The sequence below is a fragment of the Protopterus annectens genome, chromosome 11.part0, assembly GCF_019279795.1.
Source record: "Protopterus annectens isolate FY-2018-M chromosome 11.part0, PAN1.0, whole genome shotgun sequence".
NCBI classification, from domain to species: Eukaryota; Metazoa; Chordata; order Ceratodontiformes; family Protopteridae; genus Protopterus; species Protopterus annectens.
In genome coordinates this window covers 1,220,589,971-1,220,615,722 of record NC_056745.1, presented here as the reverse complement: position 1 = coordinate 1,220,615,722, position 25,752 = coordinate 1,220,589,971, and the positions used below count along the sequence as shown (strand labels likewise).

The following is a 25,752-nucleotide window of genomic DNA, read 5'->3' as shown; positions in this document are numbered from 1 at the left end:
TTTCAGAACTTTTTGTTCGGTTATCTGATTTGAACTGTTTACATTTCCCTCCAATGTTTCTGTGCATGCACCACATAGATATGTTAATGTTACTGTGTTGTTGTTCATTCCCCATCAGGGGTGTCGCCTGAATGTTTCTCTGGGTGCTTGTGAATTTTGACCAGTAATTCTGGTTTCCTCCTTTATCTAAAGACATGCTGATAGGGGAACTAGTGATCTTCTAAATTGCTTATTTGTGCAGGTGTGCTACGTGTCAGAATGTTAGATTGTATGTCTTGATGGACATCTTGTGATGGTCTTTTACTCAGTTTATGTTTGGTTCTCTGCCACACTTCTCTTGCTTGCTGGGATAGACTCTGGCTTTCCCCAAACATCAACAGATAAAGTGCTTATGAGAGAATGAATGATTTCAATGAATAAATGGATGGATGAATGGATGGGTAGATTTTCCAGTGTTGCTAGTTTGCAAATGTATTACACAAACTAGTGTGGATAATGACAGAAAACTGGAGTTTTATGGATCAGAGGCTACAATGATGCTGTCCAGAAACATTGCATATATCTGACTTGTTATTTTTTGGAACACTAAGGCAGTGTGACTCCTTTCATTGGACCAACATAGATTTTACAGTAAGTTTTTCTCAAGTGTTTAGATTATGTGAGCTCTCCATTAGTGTCTGACAAAGACCGTCACTTTTTTTGTTGTAGGCTGACCTTGTGACATAATATAAAATGCCGATAACAAATAAAACCTAATGCATTTTTATTTAATGGAGTTAAACATAATTTTTAATTTGAACTCCATAGCTTAAGCATTTCAGTGTGTATTCTTGGCACATTCATGACTGTGTTGAACCATGCACTTACTTTTTAAGGTAACACTTTTCTTCAAAATATTTTATTAGATACCTAATATCATACAATAAGAAGAAGCATGTTTAAATGCATAGTAACTGTCTCCTTGTTCACTGACATATACAGTTTTCATACCAGAGTAGACTTGCAGCGAGAATCCAGTCCTCATATTGTACTCTTGTTTATTCTCCAGTATGTTTTGGCAACTGACTGTTTTCAACTGGGCTACACAGAGGAAGGACACTGTATAGGAGAGACAAATCATGCACTTCCAGGCCCACAACGACTTCAGTGGGATATCTCACCAGAGGTAAGTTACTGGTCTTGGGAGGAATCTTTTGATGAGCACAGTTGTCATGTTCATGGCTTGAAATGTTTGACTGGGTCCATTTCTGTGTCTGTATTCACTTTACAAACTGATTTGTTTTACAATTGCTGACATAATTCTGAAACACAAAGTTAAAAAGAGGACAATGAGCAATTAATAACTGCAATAATCGCACCTCTGTATCTCTTCATTAGCTATGATACTGGCGATACCCAAAGCATCCCACCCACACACGATCATGCGCATAGACACACACACACACACACACACACACACACACACACACACACACACACACACACACACACACACACACACGCAATTATGTGCATACATTTCACACACATGCACAGACACACACATAAATGCACATGAATGCATGCACACATACAGATACAGACACACAAAAATGCACACACGTTACTAGGATGATGAACTGACAAGTTATAGAGTGTTCATTTGTTTGTCCTATTAAATATTGCCTGTCTCCAGTGAAATTATCCAATGTATGTTTAAAACCACCATTTGTATTGGAGCTTTTAATTTCATGAGGGAGATTATTGCATATTGAGACTATTCACCAAAGAAAATAATGTCAAGCAGATCCACATAGATGTATTTTGTTGTCCCCTTCTCATAATTCCAAATTATAGAAAAAGTATTCATCTTTTAATAGCTGTATGAGTTTGGATTAAATTTCTGTGAATTCAGCTATATGACAAGGGAAATAACCCTATTTTTATAGCCTAGTATTGTAATTTTCCATCTTAAAACCAATAATTCTCTTCATCCATCTGCATTGGATTCAGTCAATCTGTTTCCTAACGGCTTTTTATAGGAATCCCAGAATGGTAAATAATTATTTTACGTTGGTCTTAATCATACATGTAAAATGACAATGTTAGAGATTTTGACTTTCTAACAGCCTTTGAATCATGTCCCGTGATGTTTTCAAACATATTTAATTTATATGAATTTGAAAGTTCAGTTTGCAGTTGATCTTAACACCAGTATTTGACTATATTACTTTGTTCATCATACCTTTACTTACTTCTTTTGGTGCTTCTTTTGTTTACAGGTCTTCCAGACAGATTTATTTAAATTAAGTGCCAAATAATGTTGCACTATCCAGTCATCCAGCTTGAACAATGACGAGTTAAAACTGTTCGTGTTTTGAAAACATTGTTTTACATTAGTCGCTGTTAGGTGCCATCTAACTTTTTTAAGCTAGACCTTGAGCATTAATATTCAGTGAGCAGTAACTGAGGTACATTAATTGACTCAGGATCTGCAGCAAGTGCTGAAATAATAGTTACAGCAGAAATAATTTGAATATCAGAATCCAAAAACTCAGAAACATTGATGTGCATGAATCATCAGCAGAGTATTTGCTTGAATTAGTGCTGTTGTCCTGACAGAAAGTAATATACCAACTATTTAACCTGCAAAAGGTCCAAAGATACCCAATGAGTAATGTTATTTAAAAGTTCAGTCATATATATTTTTTATTTGTTCATCCGTTGTTGACTGGGTTAGTCCTAGTAGGCTAATAGCACCTTTTCAGGGGAGACGTAAAGAGAGATTTATGCTATTAGGGGAAATTTTGCCAGGGTATCAGGGAACTTCTAATATTTTTGATAGATGCTATGATGATGTGATGTATTGCCAGATGTGCCAGGAGAAGTAGGGCAGTGGATGTGTAACATATGCCAGCATAGTTAGCTGGAGTTTTGTAAGGAATTATATGTTATTTGTATATCAAACTGAGTTTTACAGGTGCTTGTGCTGAAAATGTATTTGTAAAGTTGTTTGTGTTAAAAACTGTGCCAACAGTGGGTCCTACAGGACAGAAAAAGAAAAGCAACTGTATGTCCAACTGTATTATAACTGTTGAAATTAATATTGTAACAGAGGATACTGGAAGAAAAGAGGCTAATCTCAGTCCAGCTAACTTTGAAAAATAGTCTGAAATTAAATTACCTGGTAGGCCATAAAGATTGTACCTTACAGTTGTGATTGCAGACAGAGAGGAAATGTTTGTAAAAACGAGGACTATGAATCCTGCTGTATTGTCCTTAGCAGTGAACTAACTGCTACCCTGGAAGGGTGGAAGTGCTGAAATGGTTTTATGGCTTCCAGGTGGTATAACACATCTTAGCAAAGCTAACTCATATGCGTGAGATTCTGGTTCAGTTTCTAGTAAGGGAGGGAGGGGGTATGGGAACCAGAAGTCAGATGAACAGATGTATGTGATGTCATTCTGTAATCTAGCACTGAAATGATGCTTTAATACTAGATGAGACATAAGTCTCAGAGCAGCCTGTTTTTGAAACCTGACATAGAAGGATCATTCACTCACTTCATCTTGCTTTGCTTTAGTAAGTAACCTGGTGACTCTGGTGTTTATTGTAAATAGATATTTTGTATTTGAATGTTCTTTTATTATTTATTAATAACTACATTTAAACCTTTCATTGTGGCTGGTCTTTTAGCAAATGTTTTAACCTTTGAGAGTACTTATATCTATTTTGTGACACTGTGGCCACTTCTGGAAGCTTTACTGCATTGGCCAAATACTACCATTTGTATTAGTATTAATTTCACTCAGTATAATTGGGTACCCTTGTAAGAGTCTTAGAGTAGCTGGTTTTGAAGTGTCCTGGTGGCAGTATCAATTTCATAGTCTGGGCAGAGGGGCACAGCTAGTAAATCTGTGTCAGCCTTTCCCAGGTGTGTGTGTGTGTGTGTGTGTGTGTGTGTGTATGTGTGTGTGTGTGTGTGTGTGTGTGTGTGTGTGTGTGTGTGTGTGTGTGTGTGTGTGTGTGTGTGTGCACGCGTGTGTGTGTGTGTGTGTGTGTGTATATGCACGTGTGTGTCTGCGTGTGTAAAAATCAAACCTCAATGAGTGTGTGTGTGTGTGTGTGTGTGTGTGTGTGTGTGTAAGCTACTTGGAGCAGGGACACAGAGCACTGGTTTCATAGAGAGAGTGGTAGAGGAATTGGCTTGGGACACTCAGCTGAGGACTCAACTCTCTAGCTGTGCCAGTGGGGAGTCTTATTGGGGGCCCGGAGAGAGAGGGAAACCCAGACCCTGGATTGAGTGTGTTTCCTGTGTGCCAAAAAAGTAGGCAAGGCAGGAGGCAAGGTCAAAGTACCTTTGATGTCCTTGCCTGCGATTGAGGAGCCATTTCAGAGGGTAGCTATGGATATTGTGGAGCCTCTGAGTACCCAAAGTTCCCCAGGGAAGAAGAGCAACCTGTTGGTAGTAGATTATGCTACTAGATATCCTGCGGTGGTGGCTCTGTCCTCTGTCGATGTAGAGAAGGTGACAAATGCTTTACTAGAGATTTTTAGCAGGGTAGGTTTCCTGAGAGAAATACTAACTGACAGAGGTGCCAATTTCATGTCAGACCTTCTGGCTTGTCTGTGTGAGTGCTGTGGTGTGAAGTACCAAAAGACCACCCCGGACAACCCCCAGATTAATGGTCTTGTGCAGTGGTTAAACTCTACTATAAAGACCATGCTACTGGCATTTGCAGACCAGTTTAAGAGAGAGAGAGAGAGAGAGAGAGAGAAAGCCAGGCCCCGGACTGAGTGTGTTCCCTGTGTGCTCTTAAGGGAAATTGTGCTTGGTGCAGAGAGCTGCATCTGGAAATACTGTGTGTACCTATCTTTGTTCCAGGTGAACGTCCCTCACCAGTGTCAGTGGTGAGGATTCAGACTCCTTGATGAATGCCCAGAGGAGGGGCGTCACATATTGGTGAGCAGTGGTGTGGATATTAATTGAACTTCTGTAGCCTGTAAGCAGTTGTCACTAAAGTTGTGTGTACTCTCAGCAGTCACAAGGTGAACATACAGAGTTTCATTTTCATAACAGTTTTATTTATTTATTTTTTGTTAGTTTAGTTTAGTCAGGAAAAGCAGGCAAAGATGTCAGCAGAGGATTGTGGTAAAATGACAAAGAACCAGTTGGCTAAGGTGTGCAAACCCAAACGACTGGTGCATGCCAACCTAACTAAAGAGGAAATTATTTCAGCCTTAGTTGCAGCTCAGACCAGCAACCAGGAGGATAACCAGTCTGGTGATGGGGATTTGGAGCCCTCAGAAACAGGACAGTTCACTTTTCCTCAGAGAACTTAAAAATCCATCTGGAGTTAGAGACCTGAACTGGAGTCCAGCCATTTGGAATTAGAATCAACAGAGACTGCAGCATTTGGAGGCCAAAGAAAAGGAGAAACAGATGGAATTAGAATCAGCAGTGACTGTGGAATTTGGAGGCTGAAGAAAAGTAGAAGCACTGTCAACATGAGAAGGAGATGCTGACTGTTCGCCAGGGTAATGGAGGTAATGAGGAAGGGAATAACCGAACCGCAAAAGTAATAAAGGTCAGTAAATTTCTTCCATAGTTTACAGCGGGTGATAGTTTTGATAGTTTTATTTATATATTTGAAAGAGTATGTAAACAGTATAATGTTGACCAAGGGCTCGGGGTACAGTTCCTGACCACCTTACTGCATGGTAAAGCTGTAACTGCTGTCTCTAAAGTGTCTGATACTGACTGTTTAAACTATGATAAAGTCAAACAATGTTTACTGCAATGTTTTAACTCAATACCTGAAACTTACAGAAAAAATGTTTTGTGAGCATAGATACAAAGCAGATGAAAGTGTATGCAATTATATTGCCGAGATAAGCACTTATTTTCATAAGTGGGTGATTGGGTGTCAGGTCACCACTTTGGAAAGGCTGGCAGAACTTTTGGTGAGGGAGAAAGCCCTTAGCTCTTTGCTCGAGGACATGAGAAGCTGGTTGGCAGACCGGGAGTGTAACTCTGCAGATGAGCTCTGGAGAAAAGGGGATCTCTATTTAGCAAGCAGAGCATCACTCTACAAGAAGGGGATACCCAGTGCTGCACATGGATATTAGGGAACCCATGGTGGGCAGCCTAAACCACCATAACAGAGTCCACCAGTAACAGAGAAAGCCACTAGTTCAGGTACATGGCCAAGATCAAGGGTTAGATGTTTTAAATGTGACCAGTGGGGCCATGTGTCATATAGATGTCCACAGAAGCAAGGTGAGAAACAAAAGGTGGGGGAGCCAGCAAGTGGGAATAACAGTATGCCGGTGGTAAGTTGTCTAGAGACAAGAGGGGTACCAAACTATCACTGGTGTTTATATCCTATCTTAATGGATGGCAAACAGGGCATTGTTAAGAGAGACACATCCTCTGATATAACCATTGTGAAGCCTGCAGTGGTTAAGGAGCAGCAGTATTTGCTTGGGCAGTCCACTTCAGTCAGAAATGTAGGAGGGACCCCATTCCAAATGCCTTTGGCCAGGGTTCACTTTGACTGGGAGGGTGGAAAAAGATGCAAGCAAGTAGGTATGTTTGAGGATATCCCTGCAGATGTCTCAATAGGGAATGATTCTGATAATGCAGAACCTTGTGTGCATTCAGTTATATGCAGTCAGGCTTGGAGACAGGCATGTAGGTATTGTAGCCTGGGGGAGACCCAGAAAGACCCCACCCCTGAAGCCAGGGCTGGTGAGGTGGCTATTTCAGGGAGTGAGCTACCCTGTCTCAGTGAACCTGAAGGTGAGCCACAGCTGCTGGCAGGCACTGATGTTCCCTTGGACAGAGTGAATGCAAGGGTAGAGGTGAGTGGTAGTACCCAGGCTGACAGTAAGGCACCGCTCAATAAATTCATTTATTGTTTTTTTGCTTATCTTCTTGAGGTTGCTGCTTTGGTTTTGAGCGTTTAATTTTTTTCCTATCCATAAGAGATAGAGTATGCTAATGTGTGTGTGTGTGTGTGTGTGTGTGTGTGTGTGTGTGTGTGTGTGTGTGTGTGTGTGTGTGTGTGTGTGTTTATATGTTCATAAATTCATAGGTTCATAGGTTCATAGGTGTATACTAGGCTAACCACTACAAAGGCCTTTTAAGTCTAGCCATGCATCCCAAATCTCTGACAAGTTCTGATACCCTTGATAAGTGTAAGTAAGGGCCTCAGAGATGAACCATTTACAGGTTACCTGTGTCCATTAGAGACATAGGTGCCAAACCAGGGATGAATTTCCGGTTTCCCATCCAATTGTCCAAGCTGCACTTGAATTGAGTTAGGGAGGAACTCTGCTTCACATGGATGGGGAGCCTGTTCCATAGACGTGGTAGTCTCTGGGATACATACCTATCTCTCCAGCAGGTCCTGTTTATATCACAGGCAAGGTTTAAGTCTTTAGAATGGGTAATTCTGGTGCTGTTTGTTTTGTGGATATGCAAGAGGTCTGTCAGAGTGGGGTTTGACAATGACCTGCATGCCAGGCATAGATCTCCCCTCAAAAGCCTGTAGGAGACAGAATACAGGGAATAAGCCTTGAGGCAGTCTGCAAAGGACATTTTACTTACTCCCTGTATTCTTTTAGTGAGGAACCTCTGTGAATGTTCCATTTGCTGGATATGCCTTGTTAGGTACATACCAAAGGGTCATTGCATTCAATGATAGGTCTGATAAATGCCGAATACAGTGGAACAATGACTTCCTTGGACTTAGATGTCATACCTTTGTTTATAAGTTGTGCAACATAAAATGATTTACTGACCACTGTAGACATGTGATGGCCAAAGGCTAGACTACTATATGTGTGTGTGTCCCTAAGTCCCTGACTACTGGGTCAACTCTAAGGGGTGTGTTGTCAATATGATATTTACCAGGGATGGATGACTTCCCAAAGGATACTATTATGCATTTCTTGGCATTTAGTTTTAGTCCATGGCTCTTACACTAGTTGTTTGTCTGTCTCAGGCTCTTCTGGAGAACATTTGTGTCAGTGTGAGAATGAGGGCTCCTAATTTGCAATCATCTGCAAATTTAGTCAAGGCCAAAGACCACTGACACTGGCCTTGACATCTGAGAAGTAAATGCCAAAAAGCAGCGATCCAAGGACTGATCCTTGAGGGGTTCCACTTGTGACTGGCCTCTTTGTAGAGGTGGACTCCCCAATTCTAACTTCTTGGATCTTATCTGTGAGCCATTTGGCTATCCACCGGGTGACATACTGGTTTGTACCTAACCTCTTGAGTTTGTCAACAATGTCAGAGTGGGGTATTGTGTCAAATGCCTTGGCCAGATCAAGGTAGGCAGTGTGAACTATTTTGCCCTCATCCATTGCTTTGGTGACCTTCTCAAAGAAGTCCACCAGGTTGACTAGGCATGATCTGCCCTTTATGAAACCAAACTGGTTTGGGTCCAGTGTCTGGATGTTTACTATATCTCTAGTGATCATTTCCATGCTAATTCTTTCCATGGCTTTACATATAAAACTAGTGAGACTTATGGGTCTGTAGTTTCCACGGCCTGTAGATGGCCCACCTTTGTGCAGAGGGATGACTGTTGCCTTTCTCCATTCATGAAGCATGACGCCTGTTTGGAGGTTACAGTTAAATAGTAATACCAGACGCCCTGATAGGTCATGTTTCTTGCTATTTAGAAGGCATCCTGGGGTATTGTCTGGGCCCATTGATGCAGTGTGTGTGTGTGTGTGTGTGTGTGTGTGTGTGTGTGTGTGTGTGTGTGTGTGTGTGTGTATGTGTGTATGTGAATTTGTGGTTACCCCTCCATTCATCCAAACCACATTTATCACATTTGAATAGAGTAAGAAAAGTACTTTGCTTTATGTGGAATGGAAGGTGGTTCCAAAAAATTAGCATTCTCTGCGACTATGTATCAGTCCCTTTCTACATATTCTCTCCATTTTGCAAAGGAAACTGAAATCCCTTGAACAGGTGTTTATGATACCATAGGACTTGTGAATGTGTAATAGGTCTGACCAGATAGGCTTTGTTGAAGCTACACATGTGAGGCACAGGTCATCTATCAGTAGCCTGTATGATACTGAGAAGAGGGACACACTTATAGAAGGTCAGCATAATTTTTACAATTTAGGCCCATTATTTTTTGGTGAGAAAGTGTTGTGGTCATTTCAGTTGTGACACGTGTTTGGACAGGTACATACTGAAAGGGGGGTTATATTCAATTATCTGCCTAATGAGTGCAAAGTACAGTGGAATGATCACATTCCTAGATCTGAACACCTTTAGATAGATGTTGTGCAATGAAAGAGGACTTCCTTACAGCAGTAGATACATGGTGAGTAAAGGGCAGTTCATTGTTGACATAGGTTTCCAGATCCCTAATTGCAGGTTAGTTTTCAAGGGGTGGGATGTGAAAGTGGAGTCATGATTGCTAAAAGATACTGTTATGCACTCCTTGGTGTTTAGTTATAGTCTGTGTTTCTCATATCAACTATTTCTTTGGGATCTTGGTGCTCTCTGGGGAGTTTATGATAGCACCAAGTTTGCGGTAATCTGCAAACTTGATCAGCCATAAGCAATTAACATTAGCTTTGACATCCCAGAACTAAATGCCAAAGAGGAGTGACCCAATGACTGAATTGTGTAGTACACCATTAGTGACAGGTCTTTTGGAGGAGGTAAACCCACCCACTCTAACTTCATGGGCTGTATTTGTGAACCAGCTTGGACCAGCATGAACATGGGACTTGTTGCCAGTAAGAAAAATATTTAGGCAGTTCGAAAAGTATTGCAAAAAATGGAAAGACCACTTGAATTACCGATATATGCAAATACAAACTGAATCCCAGAGGTCATGTGAAAAATGATAAAAAATCCTCCTGAGATCACCTTCAAGAAGGCTATGAAATTAGCATATATATGGAGGGGGAAACAGCCCAATTTTAAAGAAGAAAAAGGCTTTGCAATGTAGATATGCAAGCATTTGGTATTCCAAGGGTAGTTGACTGATGTCTTGATGCTATAGCCATTATAAATTTGCAATAATAACTTCAATGGTATATGAAATATAAGGTTTTAGTCATTTATTATAATTTGATGGCTTTGGTCCCTAGTGCAGTAATACAGCCCAGCAAATACAATATGATCCATAATTTAACATAAAAATATGAATTTTATAATTTAAGCTAGAATTGTGAGAAACATGCAATGCCCTAGGACTAACTTTTTAGGGCAATCACATTAAACATAATTCTCCCTTTAATAGTACATATAATATTTGGTCACTGGTTATGGTGGCACCTGTGAAATCCTTTTGAATGCCCACAGGGAAATGAATTATATCCCCATAGTAGTTATGAGATAGTGATTTGTATTGTCATCTAACAGATATTTTGACTTGTCCTGCTTCATTGCGGACATTTGTAAGATACCCAAGTATAAGACTGCTATGGACTCTGAGTAACCCATCCTGTATTCTCAGACATAAGCACCTTATAGGTATCATTTTTTGAAGTAACTCAGATCTGTCCTCATCTCTGTGCCCACTTAGTCAACCTGAGCTCTGGAGAGATGGATACAAGGAGTATCCATCAGTTCCTTATACAGATTCAGTGCATACAGTTCAATTAAATTATGTTAAATATACTGGGAGTTCTAGATGTTCTCTTTGTAATTATATTAATTTATTTCCCCAATGTAGCTTTCATAGTTTGTACACTGATGTCCAATGGTTGTCTCCTGAGTATTTTGACTTACAGTTTGAACAAATAATTACGTATCTCTATAACCATATGTTTTCATAAAGATGTATAAATGGCAAACTGTTGAGCAAAAATGAGTCATCACAGCAATAATATTCATTAGATTTTAAGTCTTAAACTGGATTTTGTAAGTCACAATGAACTCACTGAATAGTATTTTTTTTTTATTTTTATAAACAACTTATACTACCTCAATAACCACTCAAGCTACACACATACTATAGTCAGCATTCTGTTCATCCATCTGTCAGCTTTTATGTGACACAAAACAATTGTTTGTTTGGTTTTTGAGATATATTGAATAATATGAAAATTATGACAATATAAATAATATGAACAACATTTAGTATCTATTCAGGTATACTAGACAGAGGTAACATTTTAATGCAGCTGTATTGCTGACCTTGTAAGTCTTCAGATGAACTGTTTCAGTTGCTTATATGTTGCATAGTTTTAAAATTATTAGTATGAATATAAAACATTAGATGACTATAGGCATTGCTAGGCTTATCCTAGGCAAGGATCTGGGTGCATCACTAGTCATTAAGCACATTAACATGTAGTCATATGCCTTGATTAGAAAGTTATCTGTTTATTGCCTTCAGTTAATATTTAGATCTCACTTAAGATCTTAATCATGCTTAAACAAGTTACTGTAGCAATAATTGTGATGCTGTCAATCATCCATCGGTATGAAATGCTGTTATGACAGGTGGTTGTGTGTTTCCTTGAACTAAAGAACAGTTTGGCTAATGAATATTTACTTCTCATAGTCGATGTGCCAGTTTGTGTTTCAGTCCTTGTGATTTCCTGTATCTGTTGAATTGTGAATTAAAGGAAGCGCCATGTAAGATGATACAGTGTTGAGTAGAGAATTGTTGCAAACAAAAGGAATATTATCATAAATATTTTACTTTGGGGAGTCCAACTTCGGGTGAGGGGTGGTCTTGATGTGATGTGTGTTTCTGTTATACTTGGACATCTTTCAGCTAGTTACTTTAGGAGACAGAGTATCAGGTCCTGGAGGACAGGTGACAGCTGGTTAGAGCTTCCTGTCCTCTTTGCCACTATGGGATTTAGTTCACATATGACTTGAAGTTTCTTGGCACAGTTTACTAAATGATACAAATATTATTGTTATAACATGCAATTTAGTGTTAAATAATTCCACCAAGCAGGGGAGTCAGGAAGACATCTCCTATTGGATCTATTTTATAGGTCAAGAGACCATATAATCCATCCTCAAAACATCAAAACAATAACACTGAAAATTCTAATGCTCTAAAGCTGACAAAGTTGGAATTCACATTATTGAAAATAACAGTTGGCAAGCAGCACAGTTACATCACAACCTGTTGCACTTTGTGAACATGCTACTTCCTCTGCATCATTCCTACTTTGCATGATGGTGCAAACTTCAAATTAAAGAGGTACTACTGCGATAGATAGTAACATTTAGGTAATGTTCTCTGAATCACCATCTATATATAAACAATAGAGTAAATAAAGATTCAGTGTGAAGAAGCATAAGAATTTTACCATAAGAATCCATGCACAAATCTATTCTGAATAAAAGATAGCATCACATAGCTATAACTGCACTGAAAACTCCCGTGACATTGCATGCTTTCCTCATGTATGATGTCCCAAGCATGTCACTTTTCTGTGATGTTAGGGTCTTCAAATATGATATGCAGGATATACATATCTTTCCATTTGGCAAAATATATGCAAAGAAGACAGCTGAAGCAGCACAAGTCACACCTGGCTCATTGGGGAGTCTTTATAAAACCACAAAATCACAAAAAGGTAGATATATTCATATTAGATGAGTACATATATAATCTGGGGAGGAGTAGTAAAACAAGAAATATTGGTGTTATAAGTTAAAACTGAAAGAGACGTGCAAGGGTAGGACAATCACAATATGTGAGGCAGATGGTGAGGAACTTCCTAAAATCAGTTCTCCATCAACACCTTAGTGATTTAAAGGAAGTAGAAAACTATGAGACTTGCATCTGTTTTAAACAAAGAGGAGCTATGTCCACAGATACTCCTTGCTTGGATGTGAATAATGTTATGGCCAGTATATCCTTAGAAACTGCAGTAGCCCTACCAACCATAAAAGTAATGTTGTAACAGGTAAACTGGGTGAGATGAAAGTGCTTGTTAATAAGTGTTGCATAGAATATACTACCCCACAGAATACCTGCCCATGCCCATGATATACTACCCCACAGAATACCTGCCCATGATTACCCTTTGAACTGTGCTTCCTTCATTCAAAAGCAAATGTCTGCTGCACAGACTATGTTAGTATTTTTCAACTTTGAACCCAAGTATTCAAAAAGTCTTTTAGCTTTTCCCGGTTAGGGGTCACCACAGTGGAACTCTGGTCCGCTAATGACTGGCAGTGGATTTTTACAGTGCCGAGTTGCCAGCCCAACGCCCAACCTTCAAAGAAGGCCCACCCATTCACGCACGCACCTACCTGCATGTCTTTAAATGTCACTGGACCATGGGGAAGACATGCAGACCCCACACAGAAGGCGCTCCAGCCGAGAATCAAACGGGAGAACCTCTTGCTGTGAGGCGACGCTAACCTCTGCACCACCACGGCCCTTTTGAACCCAAGTATTCATGCAGTCAAACCAGGAGGTAACAGTTACCAATAACACAAATCCATTCCTCCTAAAACAATTTCCAAACCACGACAGTGGGATAACCAAATATAAAGCACATTGCCTGCAATATATAGAAAAATATTTTTATTATTCGTTAAACACTTTCGTCCACTCAGAGACTTCATTAGAACAAATTCAAATAAATTAATTACACATTTTATAACAGCAGCTACAACCATACTGGTACCCCACCACAGTTACCTTTACATCATTTCCTCCCATATAAACATATTACAATATATAATCAAATAAATGTATAAAAAACACTTTATAAAAATTAAATTAGCATCATGAAATACCAAAAGGTTTTACGTATTTAATATACTAAGTACCAATGTATGGTTTTATATAACGTGCAATGCATCAAACAATTGAGTTAGAAAATATAGAAACCAATAGATTTAAAACTTGATTTTTTGATCCATTGCACTTTATATAAAACCATACATAGGTTTGCTTGCTGACTGTTGCTGTTGGTAATGTGAAGTTTGAATTTGTTGGTTTAAATCATGTACATTTTTTCTGTTATCATCTCACTGTTTTGAAGCTCAGTTATATGGTCTTTTAACCATATAAAATCGATCCCTCCTATTATTTTTATTTAAAAACTTGTAGTACATTTCAATATCTATTGGAGATGACTGAATTAATTATCTTATCTTATCTCAGAACTTGTATGGCATGCAGGTGATCTCTGAGTGAAAACTATTTTGGCATGTATTTTAAAATATGAAAATGAATATATCCATATGGATCTACTACAGATGATCAAACTTTTAAAAGTTTGACTTTCATATGGCTGAGACCATATGATCGAACTTTTAAAAGTTTGAATACCTGATAAAAAAAGGAAAAAAAAAAAACACTGCTAAAAACATTCAGGATAACTTTTTGGTTTTTTTTTTCCCTTTTTTTATCAGTTCAGTGTAGCAGCACAGTTATTGACCAGTCTAGTCAATGGTTATAATAATAGACAGTTTTGTTTGTGATATGAGTTTGGTGATTGTTTATTTTTTTCATATATGTTAAAAACTCAAGCTGCTTACTCTAAAGTGTTTAAATGTCACATTTACATACTGTATGTTGTGTAGGAAAGTGTGGGAACTAACTGAGACAGGCATACTACCTGTTCTTCTCTTGTTAGCGACTTTATTTTCCATCTGTCCTTCTAGACTGTGGAAGCATGCATTGTAGTAATTCCAAACTTGCACACCTAGACAAATCTCCTGTTAGCTTCCTTATTTTCCTACTACCAAAGGAACTTCTACAGCTGAATTCCACGTTCAATTGCATAAGTACAAAAGAAGCAACCTTCAGTTGAAATTTATGAAAGGCAGTTTCCAAGAATTAAACTAGACAATTGTTTTATCTCAATTTGGTGTTGGTGTTTTCTGTACTGTAGTGTTGAATCTGCTGGAAGGACATCCCCAGTACATCTTCCACCCACAGGCCTTATACCGCTGAAGGTGAAGCTAAATGCACACATTACCATTTTTACCCTAGAAGTGTAAAATTTCCATGGAAAGGCCATAAAAGCCCTTAAGAATAAATTTAAATGCTGTGACTCACATCAGGTATTTAGAGTTCAAAGACCTTGTCTTTGTATCCATAAACATTCTACCTCACTGATTGTATTTGGTGGTAAACCATCTGGGGGGAGTAACTGCAGTCCACTGAAGTATCCGATTGGTCCTCCACTCTTCTCATTTGTTCTCCAACTACTCTAGCCTCATTTTATGCCAAAGTCACCCCAATACTGCCAGTTGCAGTTAACTTAGGTGTATGTTATCAGCAATCTAGCAACATGTCTCACTGTCTTTAAAATTATTAGGACTTGTCTTACCTCCTGTCTTGCTGCAGTTTAATGGATTGTTTTTCTGGTACTTACTCCACTGTGGGCCAACCTGCTCTGTTCATCCCTTGCTATGCTTGGGCAGCACAGACAACACTGCAAATTGTGTTAAAAAAAAATAGCAAATGTGCACCACGCTCTACTACCCTACTCCCATTCTCACCCACTCTCACTACATCTACACCTGTACCTTACTTGCTCCACCTCTTCTATTCATCCTCCTATCATGTACTTAACTGCACTATCCAATCACAAGCTGTTTTCACTATACTATCTCCATCCACTTCTGTTCTAAATTCCTTCTGAAATTTAACTCTGCTCCCTCCCCATCAAAATCTACCTATTCTCTACACTATTATAAATTATCACTGCTCATTACCTCACCACACCATATAGCAAGATTTTTACAACACTAATCATGTTGTTTCCTCCTGTATCACTTTATTTATCCTCCTCCTCTCATTCCTAACATCCCCTCCATCAGTAAAAATAAATAATCACACCTCAACCATTACCATATCCTCACCTATCAACCATCTTCCCACTAGCTACAAAAAATCTCTTCAAGCTTACTTTCCATAACTCCATTCCACTGTTATAACCCCGAAATGCCAGTCCTAATGCCAACGTAATATTTATATCCATCTCTGCTAAATATATCATAATAAACAAACCATCTTTCTCCACCATACATCAGTGTGGTGACATCCATCCCGATCCAGGTCGCAATCAAACACCAAACCAAATAATACACCCTAAAAGTTTAAAAATAGTCATTCTAAACATTAGAATCAGATTTTCATGCCTGGATGACCCAACACAAGTCAGACATCCTAGCCAAAGCAGAGACATGGCTAAAGCCTGAAAAAAATATGCTGAAATGCTACCTCCTGGTTATAATATTATAAGGCTTGATAGAACACATAAAAAAGTGGAATAGCTATCATCTTGGAAAATATACTCACTGTAAGTCCCTATACAGGCACAATCCCAAGTTTTGGAAAAGCAGAAATCCTAATCTCATTCCTAAAACATAATAGAACCAGGAGCATATGCATTGCTGCGCTATATATCCCCATAGAACAGAACATTCCAATATTTGAAAACATACTGTCCTGGATAGCAGATACAATCACAAATAAAATTATCCTTCTGAGTAATGTAAACATATCTGGCAGTTCTTATTCACAAATTCAGCAGTCAACAGCATGAACGTCTCTCTATTCACTCAGCTTATTAATACACCAAGAAGATATGGCAAAATTAACACTCAACAATCTATGCTGGACTGGATCCTGGTTACTGACCTATCTAATCTTATCTCTTTAGGCACACTTCCTGATACACTAAGTGACCACTTGCCAGCTAATGCCCACAGGAGTTTTGCACAGCAAATAAAGGATTATAAGCTTAAAACTACTGAGAATCTCTTCAATTTCTTCAAAGAGTCTTTCACTGAAACTCTGAAAGCAGTTAACTGGTCGATTCTAAAAATATGTCCCTTAAATGATGCAGTTGAATACTTCAATGCAGCATTTCTAATATTCTTAACACTTTAGCCAAAAAGCATGCAAAACAAAACAGCCTTACCCAGTAGCTCACCAACCAATGCAAACTTCTTATGAAAGACAGAGACAAAGCAAGGATTAACTGGCAAAAGAATAAAAATGACAAAAATTGGCAACTATTCAAACAGCTACAAAACCAAGTCAAGAAACAAGTTAATAGAGATAAAAAAAAATCTCATTATACTCACCTACTAGATAGCCATACAACAATCCCAAACAATTCTGGTCCTCCATATCCTCTCTCATCAATCCAGGCACAAAATACAATCCCAGCCCATACCCAGACATTTACCCTCTTCAAACAGCTACCCATTTTAAAACATACTTCATATAATGCATATCCAACTTAACCTTAAACTCACCTTACACCCCCTTCCATGCAGCTGACTTTCCCTACTTTAGACCCTAACCTTTTTCCTTCACAAAACTCACCTAACTGCAACCTCTCCAATGCACATACATACAACTCCTCCAACCAGTATCTATAACTCTCATAAAAAAGCTTTTACATAAACTAAAACCTTGTTCCTCCTCAGCTGACAACCTTCCCCTGGAGTACCTAAATCTAGCTGTAGATACAATAGCATACCCAATCAGCATTCCTATTAATAGATCAATAACAGAATCATGTGTCTCTAATTTGTAGAAAATGGCCCATATTATCCCCTTATATAAAGAAGGTAATTCCACTGACATTACAAATTTCTGTCCCATAGCCAACCTCTCCTCCCCTTCTAAAATCCTTGAAGGTTGTATACATCAAAGATTTCTTCACTGTTTCTTACAAAATAAACTAATCACCAACACCCAACATGAATTTTGGCCAGACCACAAGCACCTCCACTGTATTACTATCAGTTCCAGACATGGTCAATAAAGCTTGCAACTCTAATAAACTTGTATCTGCAGCATTTCTAGATCTATTCAAAAGTCTTTGACATGGTTGGTTTGTCACTGTAAATTCCTCAATCAGCTATCCAATTTGGGTCTATCATCTCCATCTATTCACTGGTTCTCTAGCTACCTTGCCAATAGGCAACAAGCTGTAAAATGGCAAGGATCCATAATACCTTCACATTTCCATAGGAATCCAAAAAGGATCCATCCTTGACCCTCTACTGTTCAATATTTTTTATCAATTACCTACATTCATCTTCTTGTGAAGGCACCTTGATTCAGTATGTGGATGGATCTACCATCATCTGCTCTTCAAACACTATAATTCACCTCCAGTAAATCAGTCAAAAAGCTGTCATCTCCATTGAAACCTGGTTTATAAGAGCACAACTCCTACTTAAGCCCCTAAAAAACTCAATCTCTTTACCCCAAAAACTCACACTGCTAACAGAGCATCTTTCAAAATCTTCAGCAGATGGCACTGAAATTGAATAAGTCCACCATACTAAACTATTAGGAGTCATAATAGATTATAATCTTTAATTTGACCTTCACATCCATAGCAATAGTAACAAAACCCATCAATTTATTAGAAAAATATTAATGGTTTTGTATAATTCATACTAAATTTTATTATGGATGATAGTATATAGTTTTTTATTTCTTGTTTTTTGTTGTGGTTTGTTCAGTTGTATTTTAACTTTTTTTGGTTATTAAATCAAATAAAAAGCTTTTAAAAAAGAAAACCCATCAAAAACTAGGCATGCTTTACAAAAACAAACATTTTCTGAGCACACTCACAAAAATTACTCTATCCAAAACTTACCCCCTGCCCTCCCTACTCTGTGGGGACCAGTTCTGACCAATTTACAATCCACCATAAAAAAAAAAATTACTACTAAAAAACTATACTATAAAAAAACAGTTTACTACTAATTCATCTCCTTTACCCATCACTGTAAAGCTCTGCATACCCTTAGCTATCTGGAACTCCCCCTCCACCTCTCCTACATTCAGTTTATAACAATACATAAATCATACACAAACCATTAGCCTGCCCAACTATTATTCCTTTAATCAACATTTATTTCCTTAAAAGAACTCTTAGATCAGAAGACAAAGAACTTCTCACCATAAATAAACTGAATAAATCCCCTGGACAAAGCCTATACTCATATTCAATAGCAAAAAAAAAAAAGAAATTCCTTATCTCTAATGACCAGAACTATTTCTAACATACCCACATTTAAATTGTCTGTAAAAGAACACTACAAAATCTTGGATGTGCTCCTGTGCCAATCCTGTCTGAACTTACTCACTATACTTCTGTCACCCCCTTTAACCTAAATCACACTTTACAACCCTCTCCAGTCTCTTACTCCAGTCCTTTATTTTGTTTTTCACACTAACGTATATTATCCACTTCATCTATACATACCTTTCCTCTACCCTTTTGCCTTTCCTCCCTACTCACCTAAGCTACACTCTTCTTATAATCTCCTTCTCTCCATCCTTTTTCCTTCTTCCTTCTATAACTATGATATGAACACCAACTGCCATGGTGGTGCAGCGGTAGCATTGTTGCCTCACAGCAAGAGGTTCTCCTATTCGATTCTTGGCTAGAGTGCGGGGAGTGCCTTCTGTGTGGAGTCTGCATGTCCTCCCTGTGGTTGGGTGGCATTTGAATGACATGCGTAAGGGCGTGCCTTCGTTGAAGGTTGGACATCTTGCTGGCACCTCGGCATTCATGAAAATCTACTGCCAATCATTAGTGGACCGGAGTTCCGCTGTGGCGACCCCTAAATGAGAAAAGCCAAAAGACAAATAACAACAACTCTCCTACTAAGACATCTCTCAATTTCCCTTCACTGTTGTTAATCTCATAATCTCTTAAATCTCTTTAAAATATAGTATTATAATTGCCTCGGGTCTCATTTATCACATGCTACCTATGTAACAAATAATTTGACTACTGAGTTTTTCCTCACATATTTTCTGCAACTCGTTGTTGTTTTTCATTGCACTTTACTATGAAACGTGTTCAATGTTTTATTCTCATTACATTTGTTTCACTCTTATGATTTGTAGTGTAACATGATACTGATACTTTGTGATTTTAAAATGTCTGTACTTTATGTTTTGTAGTGCAACATGATACTTTGTGATTTAAAATGTCTGTACTTGATGTTTTGTAATGCAACATGATACTTTGTAATTTAAAATGTCTGTACTTGATGTTTTGTAGTGCAACATGATACTTTGTGATTTAAAATGTCTGTACTTGATGTTTTGTAGTGCAACATGATACTTTGTGATTTAAAATGTCTGTACTTGATGTTTTGTAGTGCAACATGATACTTTGTGATTTAAAATGTCTGTACTTGATGTTTTGTAGTGCAACATGATACTTTTCGATTTAAAATGTCTGTACTTGATGTTTTGTAGTGCAACATTATACTTTGTGATTTAAAATGTATGTACTTGATTTTTGAAACATTATGATTATGGAGCTTTTCTCCCTGGGCCTCCACTGAAAATGACACTTTTTGGCCCAGTCGGACTTTCCCGGTAAAGAAATGTCAAATAAATAAATAAATACATTTTTGTGTTGAGCAAGTCAATTAGCTGGAGCAGTGCAGTAATTTTAGTTACGTGATTTTCATTTCAAGGTTGTGAAGGCAAAGGAAAGACATAAGCAATGTTCTTTATCACTGAATGTACTACTCTACATCTAGTTCATTTGACTGTGATTGTTTCAGTTTATGCACCATGTTCAGAAAAGCCAAGCTTGTTTAGGATTTGTATTTTTGAACATGTCTATTTTTACCAACCATGACTTTATTCTAAGGGAAACTGGAATTTAACTTTGGGTTTGTTTACGATAAACACAGGCTACCTGTAACTTGTAATAGGATAGCGATACAAGTATTGTATGATTTTATGGACGATCATGATCTTTTTGACCTGCATAATGCAGTTTATCCATCAAGCAAGGACTTACCTTTGTATCATTGCATAGCTTCTGGTCAAGGATAGATTTTCTTCTTCTTTCTATAAACCTTTAAAAATTTAACAGTTCATATAATTCAGAAGTTGTCATCCTCAAGCAACTCACTAATTCATAATGTAAAAATCTTACTGAAATGTCATTCTGAGCTAGACGTTGAACCCACAGCTACTTAAATAGACAGATGTTGAAGAACAAGTTATATTATAACCAAATTCTATGTGCAAACATTAAAATAATATTATTGTGTTTGATATTATATAAGCTGCATTTAACTCAAAAGTCCAGTGTATGCTTATTAACAAAGCAGCCATCCTGAAAAAAGTACAAGTGAGAAAACATTTTAACTCTTGAAAACCACATATCATGCCTCAATAATGAAATCTGAAATTGCAAGATAATCTTAATTCTTTAACATCCATAGAGCAACTGAAGAGCATGACCTCCTATCTCAAGCAAATGATCATATATCCAAATCCAAAATAGGTGCTAAACATCTTGAGTATGTAGCTATTCCCTTGAACCCTTTGACTGGTCTACTTAAACTAAGTTATGGTTAATAGTAATTTGTCTATACAAGTGAAAGCTATCTTCTTAGTATTTCACAATAATTATGAAGAAATTTGTACATCTATGAACTTGCATGTCAATGAAAATGATGTAGACAATTTCCTAACTTGCCACTCTTTGAATAAATCATCAGAATACTTACATCACTAAATTAAACACACAATTTTTTGGGGAAAATTCAAGATGCACTGTTAGTACATAAACCAACAAAGTTACAGATAATTTTGATGCTTACAAGAAGTTTTGATACTTACAAGAAGATTATATGCCTCCTGTCCCCCATTCCATTAAACAGTACTGCTATGGAAGTTTCTATTAAAATTACCTAATTACATAAGACAAATGGTGTTAGGGATAAATAAATCAGGCAAATAATTTTTCTCATTCCTAACTCAGAGTTCTCCATCTTATCAAAACTTATCATCCTGTTTGACTGAAGCATCTACATATTGAAATATACTCCACCATCTTAGCTGAATGATTCCTATTAATAGATGACCAGGTTATATTAAAGTTCTAATCAGGAATCATGGAATTAAAACAGACCAGGATTAGGAAAACCTACTGTTTGTTGACCTCCAGTAAAGGGACACTCAGAACATTGAACCTGGAAGGTCACTGGGTTGCACTGATTAATGCCTTAGAATGTCAGAATTAGAGGGGCCACAGATTGTGATCTGTATTAGAAGCACATAAGAAGGAGAACGTGAGTTCTATTTTTCCCACTTTCTCCTTTTTGTCCAAGTTTGTGAAACCTTAGTGATAGTGTAGTCAAAAGTTCTATTTCCTCTCTAAGATATGGAAAGATATCATACCACACCATCTTTTGGCTACCTTGTAGTTTCAGGACAGCAGTGTACCTCACTGAATCCCTGTCAGATTAATTGGAATATATAAATGAAAACAGCACTGAGGAAAGTACATAAAAGAGGAGACTTAGTTAATACATTGTCAAAATCAGATCACAAAATAATTGTCATGTAAAAGGGCTTCTTCAGTGCATATAACATAGCATATCCTTCAGATATCTTTATATAATATGTGACCTATAACTGCAAATGAAAATCAGAACTTCGATTTTCTATTAAAAAGAAAAAAAAATAGATGTGACATGATTAGAAATAGAAATTCAATGAATTTATAAAAACTCTGAAAGACATTTTAAGTAATGTCTGTATAGCACTGAATAACATTACAAGGATTTGCCTTTCCGGAAAATGAGGTGTCATCAATACAACTAGTGTATGTGCTTACAAAATAGATTACCATAGCAAAATTTAGGGGCAAAAAACATTGCAGATTTGTCAGCTACAAACCCTTAACATTAGCCTTTGACCTTTGAGATGTAAATGGCAAGGAGGAGTGACCCAAAGACTGGACCCTAAGGTACACCTCTAATGACAGGTCTTTTGAGTGAGGTAGTGCTGCCTAGCTTAATTTCAAGGATTCTGTTTTTGAGCCAGTTTGCTATGCAATGAATTATATAAGCATTAACATTTACCTGGGACAGTTCATCAACAATACCCACATATGAGATGGTATTATACTCCTTTGCAAGGTCTGTATCTGCAGTGTACACTCTTTTGCCTTCATCCATTGCTTCAGTAATGTTTTTAAAGAAGTCAACTCAGTTAAGTATGCAGGACCTGCCATTGATGAATCCAAACTGGGTTAGGAAGAGAGTCTATAGGTTACCAATATCTTTATTTATTTATTAATTCCTTAATGATCCTTTCCATGGCCTTACAGATGAGATGGGTCAGTTCATAATTCCTGGGCCCATTGAAGCCTTACATCTGTGGAAGGGAATGACTATTGCTGTCCTCCATCCATCTGGTACAGAACCTGTTTTGAGGCTGATCTTGAGTAGCTTCTGTAGAGTATCAGACAAGTCATATTTCAGTCTGATCAGTATGCAGCTTGATATGTTATCTGGACCCATAGGCATAGTGTACTTTGACTTGATAGTGCCTTGAGAAATATTTCTTAGGAGATGTGGGGTAGTATAGGTGTGGGAATGTAACCTGAGAATATTAGAGGGGAGGGGTTTTAGTTTGAGCTAAATTTGTCTATTAATAGACTGGTTATGTCCTCTGGCTCTTAAATATGTGATATCATTTATTTTTAGTGCTCCACAGTGCTATTCATTGTTTTTGAGATTTGTAACATAATTAAAGTTGGCTTGGTGGTTATCCAAATGCTTGGCCATTGTCGGGGATTTGCCCTTTTCCACACTGTAGAACGATCTTGGAGTTGGTATATTTAGTTGGGGGAGTGGGGGGAAGTGGGGGAAAGCCCCCACTTTGTAGGGTTTTAAAGTTTGTTTTGTTTTTGTTTGGCCAAGTGATTTTTTTCTTCTGGGAAAAAATTCGCTGAAGTCGCTATTCGGAGATTAGTGTTTCACTGTATAGTGGTCAATAAACATGTTTTTCGATGACATAATATAGACCCAATTTGATCAATGTCTGGAGTTCCTTGTTTAATTTAACAAGAGCATTTTGGCATCTTGAGAAGCAGATTTATTTTTGCATCCAATTATTTTTTTTCTTTATTCAGCCAATTTTAATTTGCGTTTCACCATAGGGACTTTTTTGAATATGGCATAGTATTTATTTTTGAGAGGGCATATGCATCTATCCAGCTATTTACATGTGTAAGGATTCCACATAAGCAGTGGGGTCATCAGGATTGAAGGGGCTTTTGAATTTAACCAAGGCTTCACTCAGTTTTGTAGATTAGCCTTTGCTTAATCTCTGAGTACTGAGGTATTGGAAGATGCTTCAGGTTTCAGCCTTATGGAAGTGTGATTGACTTGTCTGATTTGAGAAGAAAGGAAGTTACAAATGGTGGGGGAGCAAAGTTGTTCCACATTGGTACAGACCAAATCCAGGATTTTAATGCCCCTGGTTGGAGTGCAGACTAACTGGCCCATGGAGTTTGTATTGATGAAATCCAAACATTTCTGGGCATAAATATCTGAGGATGTGTAAGTCTTCTACTTTATGGTGAGGATAGTTGAAGTCTCCAAGAGGAATGGTGTTTCACTTAATGCACAGGGACTCCATTCTAGTTTGGTAGGAGGTGTGGGCTGAGGGGGACATAGAGGGGGTTCTATAGTCAACTATGATATGATAAGGGTTTTTGTTAATGGTAAGTTGGATGTGTAGGAATTCCAGGTCATTATCTTTTTTAATGAGTCTGGAGATGAAGTGTTTTTAAGAATATGGAGATACAGTCACATTTAGTGCCTTTGTCTAATATAATTTATTTCTGTTCACTTGTTCTTTATTCATACATTGTTTAGTCAATTAAATTGTAAAATTGGGCCTAGAATGCCTTGCTAATAACATGGTTGTAGAAAGTGAGGAGAATTCTTTAACATCCTGCAAAAGGATATTGGTATAGCATTGCCAGGAATTTAACAACATAAATGAAAAAAAATAGTGCCATTGGATTGGAAACGATCATTTTATATTCCATTCTCAAAAAAGGGCAATGCAAAGGTGTTCTCAAATTATTCCAAAGCAGAAAAGAAAATCCACTTCATCTCCATGACTGAAATCATATAAAACCAAGACGTATTTCTTATGTAAAACCAAGATGTATTTATTAGGTTAGCGCTTTCATGCCTCAACAGACACTTCCTCAGACCATAAAACATATAAAAAGAAATCATTATATATACATCACATTACTTTCAAATTAACCTATCACAAACAACTAACAAAATCATTTAAACAACCTCCTTCCCTTCAAAAAAGGTTTTAAAGGGACAGGGCTGTTCAAACCTGGAAATGTGTCACTATTTAACCTAATGATCCAGTTTGTCTCCCTTTGTTCAAGGGTATTATTTAAGTCACCTAATCTCCCATTACTAACAAGCTGTTCCAGTATTTTGAATTTAAAATTATGCGAGTCGTTAGTATTCATAACGTGTGTTGCAACTATTTCAGGATCACTCATCCACCCATACCCAAGCTGAATGGACTACCAAAGATACATAAATAGAAGGTTAGACCTCCAATGAGACCTATAGTATCCAGAGGAGGATGGGCTACTGAGTCCATATCCATTTTTGTTGAGGAAGAGCTTAGGGTGTTAGTGGATACGTCTGTTTGTATCCTGAAAGATATCAGTGTCTTCTTAACAGATTTATCTTAATTCCTAAAGTTTTATGAAAATGGGGAGAGGTTATGTTTTTTAACGCTGGATGTTCAATCATTGTTCATGAAGATTCCTATTGATGAAGGTTTGAGGATGTTAAATGATGTTTTGCATAACAAGTTTAGTATTAATGAGATGAAGAGAGCATTGCTCTGTTCCTTATTAAGTGTTATTTTAAAGCATAATGTATTTTGCTTTGATGGAAAATATTTTTGGCAAAAACAGGGAGTTGCCATGGGCACTTCCTGTGCG

General features: G+C 37.7%; 1 protein-coding gene across 1 annotated transcript in view; it reads left to right on the top strand.

Annotated features, from left to right (window-relative positions):
* Positions 1-25,752, top strand: part of LOC122815802 (carnitine O-palmitoyltransferase 1, muscle isoform-like) — a 490,419-nt gene that overhangs the window by 315,807 nt on the left and 148,860 nt on the right. Inside the window, exon 13 of the mRNA XM_044088600.1 lies at positions 1,049-1,165. Within this exon, the coding sequence (XP_043944535.1) occupies positions 1,049-1,165 (117 nt within the window). The remainder of the gene's footprint in view (positions 1-1,048; positions 1,166-25,752) is intronic.